The sequence below is a fragment of the Solea solea genome, chromosome 13 (assembly GCF_958295425.1).
Source record: "Solea solea chromosome 13, fSolSol10.1, whole genome shotgun sequence".
Lineage (NCBI taxonomy): Eukaryota > Metazoa > Chordata > Actinopteri > Pleuronectiformes > Soleidae > Solea > Solea solea.
The window spans coordinates 5,698,855-5,710,201 of NC_081146.1; the positions used below are offsets into that span (position 1 = coordinate 5,698,855).

The 11,347-nt window shown below is 41.3% G+C and overlaps 1 protein-coding gene across 1 annotated transcript; it reads right to left on the reverse strand.

The window, feature by feature from the left end:
• Positions 1 to 3,291: 3,291 nt before the first annotated feature.
• p3h3 (prolyl 3-hydroxylase 3) lies at positions 3,292 to 10,937 on the reverse strand. Its single transcript, XM_058647753.1, has 16 exons — positions 10,618 to 10,937; positions 9,376 to 9,560; positions 9,092 to 9,250; positions 7,930 to 8,122; positions 7,701 to 7,832; positions 7,406 to 7,548; positions 7,089 to 7,178; positions 6,931 to 6,983; positions 6,767 to 6,846; positions 6,535 to 6,662; positions 6,355 to 6,450; positions 5,722 to 5,872; positions 5,469 to 5,586; positions 5,277 to 5,352; positions 5,011 to 5,151; positions 3,292 to 3,739 (listed from the first exon to the last, which is right to left on the reverse strand). Exons 1-16 carry the CDS (start codon positions 10,913 to 10,915, stop codon positions 3,566 to 3,568), a joined length of 2,217 nt encoding a protein of 738 aa, XP_058503736.1. The 5' UTR covers positions 10,916 to 10,937; the 3' UTR covers positions 3,292 to 3,565.
• Between the last annotated feature and the right edge of the window lie 410 nt (positions 10,938 to 11,347).

The following is an 11,347-nucleotide window of genomic DNA, read 5'->3' on the forward strand; positions in this document are numbered from 1 at the left end:
TACATGTCACTAATTCTTACACTGGACCTTTCACGTGTGTCCTTGTCCATGGCACCCCACTGCAGTCGCACATTACCTAACAAAGTAAATCACCTGTTATGTAACATCACCGCAAGTGATCCCAGAACAGGATATCACTTTCAGGCGGTAGATTAGTTTAGAGACGAGAGAGTCCACGTTTCACCCAGACAACCTCGGTATCAAGTCCCCGAAATCAGCTCCTGAAATGAAATCTTTGAACAAGACATGGAACAATGAGAATGAAAACCTTGAGTAACAGGTGTCAGTTTTTCATACCTGTGTGTGTGTGTGTGTGTGTGTGTCTGTCCATCCAACAAAGCTCTTTGCACTGCCCCTTTAGCAGTGAGACAGACATGGTCCATCCATTGTCTATACCGCTTATACTCTGACCAGGATGGGGCTCACAGGGCCCACTGACACCTGTAAGATACCTGTAAGTCTAAACTAAGTAAGTAAGTAAGTTTAAACTTTTCCAGTTTAAACCAATATGAACGGGAGGAGTAGGAGTATCCAGAGAAGAGCCACACACACACAAACACACACATCATGTGAGTTTCCACATGCCATTTAAACTCAAACCTGTAACTGCCCCTTCATTGTACTGCCCAAGCAAGGAATACGTCTAATCTGCCCCATGCAGAGTTAACAACATGTCAGTGATGCATGTTATTTGGTTAATTGCTGCCGTCTACTTCTCAAGTGGATATGTTTTCAAGTATCACATAATGACTTTCTGAGTGAGCCCTTGAGGGTAAAAAGACTCAGATGACTAAACAGCATCCTTGTGCCCCAGCTGCTGTAGATTTTGGACTACTTTTGAGTACTTCTAATATCATTTCTGTTATGAAAGGGGGGAGGGGGGGGGGGGGGAAGCTGACGTGTGCGTGTGTGTGTGGTGTTTTTCTGGGTGTTTTCTGTCATTCAGCATGGATAAGTGCAGTTTTAAAGTGTTGACCTTTGCTCACTCCAGTGAGTTGACGACAGGAGCAGTCTGGTTGTTTTGGCTATTTTGAGTTGACCCTGAGTTTGGAGGAAGGGCATTGAGATGGAGCGTAAAAAAAAACAGCAAACAGAAACAGGAGCAAAAGAACAGTTTTGACAGCAGGTGCACAGACACAGGGTCACTAGAGAGAGCTATTTTCAGCTACTATGCAAAGACCAGTGATGTCTTCATCTTGAATTCTCCCTGTTATTATATCTGAGAGTGACACTGAAAACTGACCACAGAGAGATAATAGTATCTGAGACATAAGACCTCTACCACCATCGTCCCACATACGTCTGTTCATCCGCTTTATACTATCTGAGAATGATATTTACAGTTGCCTTCTGACAGACTGAGGGGTGGACATGGGGAGGAGGAGCCTCACACCACCTGAGCAACACGTGCTGGTGTCAGACTGGGATACAGGACGGACGACACATACGTATGTGTCTGCTCACACAGGATATCCTTTAAAAACAAAACATGTGAACACAGATCTGTGCTCAGTCTCTGAGAGCACAGATAGACACACATTAGTGATGTTACACAATCTCTTTCATGTTAAAAAAAAACAACAATGTATTTTTAGGGACAGAAGATGGACTTTTAAAAAAAATAAATGTTTTTTTACAAATGGGTTAATTGTATACAGTGTGGAGACATGTTTAGTAAGTCAGTAAAAGAAACAACCTTCACTGTTAATTTCCTTTTTCCCAAATCTGGTTTTCTTGCGTTAGACAGCGATTATTGCTTTTATTTATTTACTTTTATTTGCTCTTGCTTTTGTGTGACGTTTCGTCCCGGATTTGTTTCTCTCTTGCTTTTGGTCATATTGACATATGGTGGCGTATTTTGCAGCTGTGCCGTCCCGTTTCGCTTGTTTCTGTCCCTGAGTATCCTGGTTTTGCTTAGTCTGCCAAAGCACTTGGTAAACTTGTTTTTTACAGGTGATATGCAAATAAAATCATTAATATTATAATCATTAGTGCCTTCAATTATATAACACACCATAGTATTGATGTAGCGTTACAAAGAGACGAGAAGTTTGCACCGAAAGCATTTGAGTTTAGTCCATTGTTTACTCCATTGAATCATTGACCTTGTTTTGAAAAAAAAGGAGGTTAAGGATGGCAGAGATTGAGAGGGGGTGGGGTGACTGGATTAAAAGATGTATTGTGACATGAATGTAGAATTAAGGCAGGAATTTTGATCCTCATATTGTTTTTGTGTCTCATCTCACGATTACACCTAACAGTGGTGAAAAGCGTCATCCAGTCTGACCAGAAATCATCACCTCACCAGACAAACAATAAGTAATGTGGGCCACAAATAGGACAGTTAATGCGTGGAAGTGCAACATCAGGGATGAGTGATCCTGTCAACTGCTCGCTCCACATAGCTCACTGTTCTAGCGACTTCACTTTTATAGCTGAGGTGTTGGACCGGACGTAATTTCCGCTAATTGTATAAAACATGTAAAGGTGACATCATAAAGCCATGAATTTGATGCTTTTCTGCCAAGGGTGAAATTAGAGCAGTAGACGGCTGGGACACTGACGAGTGTGCATATCTTAGATACATTATCTAGACATGACACCCACTTATAGGCAGATTAATGCAGACTTTAAGTGAAATTAATGGCTTCAGCATGTGAGGGAGGCAAAAAGGTTAAACCCAAGGCTCCATTAAAACAGTCCTGCCGACCCAGTTCTGCTGCTGCTGCGGTGGGGGATTATAACACAGGGGGGAGTGAGAGTGTTAATATGGGCCATAAACGGTTCTCGGCTTGGTTCATAATGTACGAGACGAAAAGCAGAAGAGGGGGCTGACTGGACAGCAGGCACTGGTTGTAATGGGAAGGATAAGATGGAAGAGGGTGGTTGAGTGTCACTCCACTGGACGTGAATGACTAAATCATCTCTCGCTGGATTATTATTCCATATTCTAAATGGGAGTTTTTTTTTAAGCTTCATAAACAAATGCACTCATTTATGAGGGATTAACATTAATCTCTCTATTTCTATCCTTTTTCCTCCTGTGCACCTCTCTGTCTGCCTCTCTGTTCCCACGTCTGCCTCTTACTGCCAGGTTTCTGATACATCGCGCTGATGTGATTACTTTTAGTTACCCACTGCTGTGTTACTGTCTAATCACAGATCTTATCACATGCTTGTACTCTGTACAGGAAACTAAATGTTATCCTTTCATTTCTTTTCTTTTTTAGTTTTGATCAACTGGCAGCCACAGAGGGTGTAACAGATCACACAGCCTGGCTCTTGCACTGGTTAAGAGTCACATTCATTATTTTATTCTCCTCCATTCTCAGACAGGACAGGACAGCGGTTTCCCTCACTTACCTTCATCATATACAATATAAATACAGTATATACATGCATGCTTTACACAAAAATGCAGCAGGATGAGGAGAGCGAATGTGTGTGTAAAAAAACGGAAAGATAATGTGAAGTTTTCATGGCTGCTGTGTTGGTCCTGTGATGAAAGCACTGGATGCAAATGAAGATGTGTTCCAGTTCTAGTCTTTAAGGTTTGTTGTGGTTCTCACAGCTCATCTTTGCCCCCCGTCACCCTGCCTCTCCCTCTGTTCTTCTCCTTTGGTGCTTGGCTCCGAGCATTCCTGGTGGTGGTGGTGACGCTTCCTTTTCCCTCATCCTCTTCCTTTTTCACCACAGTATGTCCATCTGCCGCCCACAAGGCCTCTGCTTCCTCCCGCTCCTGAGGGACGGAGAGAAAAGTGCAGCAATGACATAATATAAAGAACATTTCCTGTGGCTAAAATCATAATATTTATATTCATCTGTACAGGAGTTATTGTGCATTTTATCTTTGTACGTTCTGGAATAATAACCAAAACCATTCATTTTAACTAACTGCGGTTAGTCATCAGTATGAAGTCTACACCAGCATAAAAACCATGTTGTTTTTGCTCAAAAGCAACCACTGGATTCACATGGGATAAATGTACATAATGGTAAACATTAAAACTGCGTGACAGCAGCACAACTAATTATGAAAAGCTAAAACAGACTCTCTATACAGCTAAATAAACTTATTATACTAACATTAGTTCATATTGGCCACTACAAAACAGCAGCCAAACCTTTTAAAGGTTACCGTTCTAACTGAGAGTATGTTTTCTGACTTTTGAATTTAACTTTTATCTCACTGACCGTGTTCTAATCTGTCCTCAGTTATCCAATCACAAGTGGACCCCGATAGTTAAGATCCAATCAGAAATCACATTCGTTGATAGTTTACGGAAACATGACGTTCTCTGGCATGCTACAATTTTACAGCATGTATTCATTTCTCAGGGCTCATACACTGATTTATTTTTAGTCACTGCTGTGATATTAACACGTATTGCCACATGGTGTCGCTTGTGTAATTGTTGGGGTCTCATTTCATGTTACAGTAGCACGAGTTGTGCTTTGATTTCCTCACCTCGTCTGACTCATTGTTCGTTCTCTCTCCAGCTGTCATTTGTGCAAACGCACACGTACACACACAGGAATACGGACACCTCTGCACAGTCGGTCCCATTAAAAACATCATTTTCTACAGCAATGACGCCCATGTGCATTTGCATATGGGGCGTGTGCGTGAGATGTTAGGTGTTAATGGTGTTAACAGTCAAAGCAGATGTTAATACCAGGTTTGAACTATCTCACTAAAGATGAGTCTGCGTGATGCTAAGCTACAGTCACCATTCAGTGAGTGTTTGGCTCCACAAATACACAGAAGAATTATCATTAGAAGATCATCTGGTATTTGTTTATATTTACAAATGCAATTTGTCTTGTAATGTAAAGTAAAATGTAAGTGAATGCTCATTATGATGAACCTAAAGGACACTGACATGGCATGACCACAGACCAGGAAGTGACAAAGCAACCACAAATTTGTGTTTTTTACCCAACCCCTGAGTCAAAACAACATGTGACTGCAGGAGACGGGTTTCATATGAGGGGAAGGTCGCTGCTCACCATGTCCCTGTAGATCTTGTCTTTCGTAAACCACAGGGCCAGCGAGCAGCGCCGGCCACTGGTCACTGCAGTAACTCCGTGGGGGTTTACTGGACCCGAGGAGAAGCCCACCAGTCGACCACAGCTTGGTTTGATTTGGGCCTGGGGGCAAAAGAAGAGGTAAAAGGTCAAAGGTCCAACAAATAATAAAGCAGGCAGGTTTATACATCCTGAGATTAAATGATTTCTGACCAAAAAAAATGTGATTAGGTGGAAAAGTGACTTACTGTTATTGTCTTTGCATCCCGGCTTGTGAAAAATAAATCTCCACCATTAAAGTTGTCATTCAGGTAGAGAATGGCACTGAAAACGAGAATGCAAACAAAATATATATTTCTTCTTTTCTCTATTTAATTTCCTTCTAAATTTTATGGCAACATGAAATATTTATAATGGTGATTGAGATTATTTTTGTGCACCTGAGGTCTCTGTGTATGAATGCTGGCGGTTCCTTCCAGCACTGCTTGGTGTCTGGCTCGAGGAGACAGTTGTCCACATGGACAGGGTGAGACAGGTCTGATCTGCCCTCCTGGTCACCTGAGAACACGCAAGATCAAACAAACAAAACATGTTTAAACTGAAAATATCACAACACTGAGAAACACTGCAGTGTTTCTAGTTCCACCACATGAGCAGATAAATCAAATTGGAGAAATTTGAATAGTGTTGTACCTGTGATAGCAGTGCGACAGACCAAGTGTGTGAAAGAGATGTGGAGTCCTGAGGGGCTTCTGAAGTAGGAATGCAGCAGGTCTCGCGCTCGCTCGCCCAGCTCGTGTAACAGCCTGGCATCTGTCTGGTTGATCATGCCGTCCTGAGCCAACTTTAAAAAAAGTTTTTAAAAAACATCAGCGTACAGTATGAAGCATTAAAAACCTATGCATATCATTTTAATATGAAAACCATTTTATTTACTTTATTACATCCACCAAGAAGGATGTGTTTTTGTTGTGTGTTTTGTGCGGTTGTGAGCAGCAATAACTCAAAAAATGAACAACAGATGTGGATTCCATTCTCTGGTGATGTGGGTAATGGTTTCATTAATTGTTGTTATCACTACAAATTTATCAAAGCAACTCAAGTTGCTTTGATAAATGTTCAGTCAAGCAGATAATGTCATTAAAAGGTGACTAAAATAAAGAAAAGATCTGTTACCTAAGAAAATATGTCAAGACAAATATGAATATGAAGAGTGTTGGAAAGATTTTTACACACAACAAAGTATATAACAAAAGTCATGGCACTTTTAATGCCGAAATGTTACATATTATATTTTTAATTGATTATTATACATAATGTGTCTACCTTCACAGCCCTGAGCACAGTCAGGCCCTCAAATGTCTCGTGCGGTGTATGTGGAGACCGTCGTCCTCGGTAACCATCTCCAGCTGACACCGCAGCCTATCAGAGACAAGCGCAAATGGAAGTTGAACGTGTTCCTGCTTCTGTCTGATATAATCTAATCCACTGCTAACCTGAACTCACCGTGGCTAACTGCAGTATTCTGTCACACTCTGTCTCAGTCATGACTCCGTCCAGTACTACACGATTGGTCCCGTTCAGCTTGTCGTCATCCATGGTGATGGTTACACCCACGCGAGGTACTGGACCACCTGGTGAGAGGGAAGTGGTTAATTATTAAACTATTATTAGTTATTAGTTATTAGTGCCACAGGCTCAACACATAAAAAAAACCCAGAAGGAACGACTGTCTGACCTGAGAAAAAGCCACTGTCGTCCACTTCATCTTGCTGATAACCGCCTTTCATTTTCTCATTCATTTTCTCTTGTTCAGCTCTAAAGGTAAAGCACACACACAATAATCAATAACAATACACCTGATGCTCCAGTGAGTGATTCACTTGTCTCCGTCTGTCTCACCTCCAGGCCTCCCTCAGTGATTCAGGGACAACTTTCTCTGGAGTCCAAAGATCCTACATGGACAATGATTATTTAACTCATAGATTACACTCATGTTATTAAAGTTCTTTACACGCGTGCATTAAAATAATTTGTGTCTTATTGACGTCAGAACTTACTGGGTCAGTGAAAGAAAAGGCAAGGTTCTCCATCCCAAAATACAGTAGCTCCTTTTCCTGCAAAGATTGACTGATGTATCTGACAATCTCCTGTGCAACAAACACAAACAAACTTGTGATCATACAGGATTACATTTGACAAAGAGAAAAATGAGGTCTATGTAGGTCTGTGTATGAAATGACTCGTATACTTCTATGGCTTAAGAGACAACAATAATATTTGAATGCATTTTTAGTAACTTAGTACAGTTTAATAATTGACAAAATACAATGAGAAATTTAAATCGTCACCAAAATAATGGGCTTAGATGTGTTACCTGAGAAGGCTGTATGTCTTGTGACTCTGTGTCTCCTCCTAGTGTCTCATAGTAGAGCTGCAGATTGTCTAAAGAGTCCTTGTCAGAGGGATAGAACAGGAGAAGGGAGCGCACAGACTGCACCGCTCCGCGAACATCACCAGCTGTTGGCAAGTATGAAAGCTAAATAAGTATAAATAAGTGTCACAAATAAGACACTGTGGTGAAAAAATATTCAACAATATGTCATATTGTGCATTGCACTGCAGCATCACCTTACACTAAATAAGTATCATGCACATGTTTAAACCCTGACCTTTAAACTGAGCTATGTGCAGATGCTCCAGCTGTGTGGGCAGGTAGTCCTCTTGAGCAGAAATCCTTCCAGGCCGTGTGGAAACCTGAATCACACAGTACTGCCGGCATGCGAGCAGGGAGAGAGAAAGAGCTAGATGTGGGGGGAAAAAATGCAAAAAAAAAGAAGCTGCTATGTCTTTTCTTTGTAACTCAACAGATAATTCCATTTTCTGTTGTTTTATTCTTACCTGCAGCCTTCTCGAACACACCGTCAACACCATTCACTCCCCTGTCCTCAGGCAGCCGTTGGGAGGACACCTCACACTGCACCCTGCACTCCTCTGTCTGCCGCAGAGTTTCATTCACACACTCTTTCCATTTCTTGGACACTTGCGCCCAGTCAAAGGCGGCCTCCAACTGGACTGCAGCATCGTAAAGGACCTGGGTTAAATGGGTTTGAGAACGATGTGTGAGGCATAGGCAGATGCCATTGCATGGGCTATTCAAACTTATTTCAGGCAAGTCTTGTCATGTTATAATAAGTGGGTCGGAATATACAAGCGCTGTTCAGACAGAGGTCTGAAACCAGGATTGGACTACGACAAGTTTGAATAACAGTGAAGGTGGGAGAGGAATTCAGTCCCTCAAGCCATAATTGGCTCACCATAACTACAACTCCAACACATTCTCTCTTTCAATACATTCATTTAAATTTGGCACTGTGTGATTGCATAATCACTTTTCTTTTTGGCTACAAGAGTAGATATCAATCCTTGTGTTTAGTCTCATTTACCAAAATAAAGTCTGAATTACTGTAAACACACTATATTAAACTGAGAGAAGTGTGTGAATTGAAACTGTTTCATGAATGACAATGGACTCACTATCATGAGTTACTTTATGTTGGATGTCTTCTCATAAGCACGTACAGTATAACAGCACACATGGAAACATGGGGACCCAAGGCTAATGTAACAGTGTCTTCAAAGGAAAACAAAACAAGCCCCAAAGTGAGTAAAGTGTTAAAAAGTGACTGCGTGTTTGCAGCACACATGGCTTGGGTTCATGGAGTATGTCTTCTACCTTTCATCTCAAATGGGGATGTTTGGTTTAGGATGGTTCTGTATAAAGCATCCTCTTTCTATTTATAACAGGTTTTACTTAATTGCGAATTTTTTCCTTTTGCATACAAACATGTTAATGTTGTAATGCATTTTGAATAAAAGGATGGATTCAAGATCCGTTGGAGAATGAAAATTCGATGGGCTGTCATAATTGCATGAGTCGTCCTTCTCTTCCTGTATCTGTGCCAGTGAGACACGCTGGGAAAGAATGTTGCCCACCCTGATATACTGCACACTGATCAATGGCTTGCTAGAACAGCCCCATTCTCTCCACTGCCTTCCTCACCCAGTGCTTCTCATTCAGGAACTCTCTGTCCTGAAAGTCCTCTTCAGTCACTCCTTCCATCCTCCTGTACTTCTCAATGTTGTTCCTCATCTCCAGGTGACTGGGATTGGCCACAAAGTATGTATGAGCTGCTGACGCCGCCTTCTGCAACTTTTCCAACTGAAGTGGATAAAGTGGAGAGTGTGAATGAGGACAGGAGTGTCCCTGTGACAAACAGCCGTGACATGAGAAACGATCACTTATGAGAACGTCTTTGACCTCTGACAGGCTGGGGAACAGCTCACCTTGTAGTACGTGACCTGCAGAAAGTTGTAGGGGTTGCGAGTGCCAAATTCATACTCTATGTCTGATGAAACAGGAAGCTGCCCTGCAGGAGTGACTGAGCGTCGAATACAGAACCGCAAACACTCAGCTCTCTGCTGAACCCAGTCCAATGCCCAGAGGTCCCACAGGCTTCCCTCCTCAGAGTCTGACAACACAAAAGACAGATGTCAAAAACATTTGGACATTTTCCTTTCCAAGTACCACCAGAGGAAGCTCGCATAGCACTTGTGGTGTGCGTGCCACACTTTGAGAACCATGGTCATAGAACAATATACAAATGATTTGGTGTCAACATTGTCACAACATGTTATAAAATAATTTAGTAAGAATGAAGTAAATTTGCATGTTGACATTACCAACAATTCAATTTTGCGTTGTTGCTTATGTCAATTATGTTTTTGTAACATTAGAAACAGGAATTTGATACATTAATGAAATGTTTTTCTAACACTGTATCATTAAGCATCACTTTTTTGTAAATCATGTAGTTCTTGTGGTGTGAGTAACATGTTTTAGTAACTTTGCATACATTTGTAACACCTTTGGTTTCAGAGAGTGTGCATAAATATCTAAACTTTTTTACAACTTTATCAAAGCATTTTATTATGTTTCTGTATATTATATTTCTATCATGTAATATGAATTCATTTTAGTCATATTACTCTTTAATAAATATTGTTGCACACATACTGGGTTTGTCCAACTATGCTTGCTCGTACACTGCATTTACTACAAATTTATTTAGATGGCCTCACTAGAATTTTGACCCTAAATTTAACCATAACTAGTAAATGCCAAATCCTAACCCTTCAACCTAACCACAATTTAAATCTTACCGGTTAAAATAAACCCGGTTTTGTTTCCATAAGGACTATTGGTCCTGATAAAGGTCAGTGTTTCTGCCAGGAAAGGTCCTGAAGAGGTCACAGATACAAGTACTACTCTTTGACTTCAATTCATTTCAACAGCCATTAGCCCATTTCTAAATGGTCCCTAAACCATAACTAAACAAACCTAACTTTAACCAGAGCCTCAGAAATGAGGTTTTGCCTTTTTCCTTTTTCAAGGACTTGGTCTCCATGCGGACAACTGAGGGTAAGTGTTTATACCAGCGAGGGTCCTAGAGAGGTAACTCTAATATGAACACACACAAACACACACACACACAACATTACAGAATATTTCCTACTTGATAGACTCACCCAGGTTTTGCAGTGCTTCTCTGCCTGTAGTCACACAGTCTTTATGACACTGTCTGCGGACACTGAGCAGAGATTCCTTGGTCAGGATGGATTTCTCCAGCAGCTCCGCAGCTTTCTGCCACTCCTGGCCAAAGTAAGCTCGAACCCCGCTGTAATACAAAAGGTCATAAGGCTGCAGAAGAGACAGGACATTAGCGTTGCCTACGACACCCGGAGCTGCTGCGTTGACCTGATGAGATGCTGAAAGAACAAAATGAAACGCCACGTATACAGCGAGAAGAGTGAGGAGCTGCGCCATGGTCAGTCTGAGGAACAGAGCGTCTGTGGGGGAGAAGGAGCTGGGACACGAAGAGGAGGAGGGACTATGAAAATGATCGGGGAAACGAGGAGATTCCTCCACTTGAAGAAGTGCATGTGTTGCATTTTATGTAATATATTAACACACCAGACTGTAAAAATATGAATAATTATTATTTATTTAATCTCAATGTCTTGTTTTAAGCAAATGTACACAGCACTGATTAACTTTTATCAACCAACTATACAGTGATTTAAATTCTCTGTGTGGTCGCGAGAGGCCGCCATGGGCAGGTTCAGCAACGTTACCGTAAGTATACTAATACAACAACAAGTTCAACCATAGAAAACTGTTTTTGTTTCCCTTTAGCAAAACAGACCTTCATGATTCTTAAATACAGAGGACCACAAGAGCCATAGAATTAGTTGAAAT

Coding starts and splice junctions, on each gene's coding strand:
- p3h3 (XM_058647753.1), bottom strand. CDS start 10,915: ATGGCGCAGCTCCTCACTCTTCTCGCTGTATACGTGGCGTTTCATTTT. Junction 6,663..6,766: donor CGACAGTGGCTTTTTCTCAG/GTCAGACAGTCG, acceptor CCCTCTCACCAG/GTGGTCCAGTACCTCGCGTG. Junction 5,873..6,354: donor CTGTGCTCAGGGCTGTGAAG/GTAGACACATTA, acceptor CTTTTTTTAAAG/TTGGCTCAGGACGGCATGAT.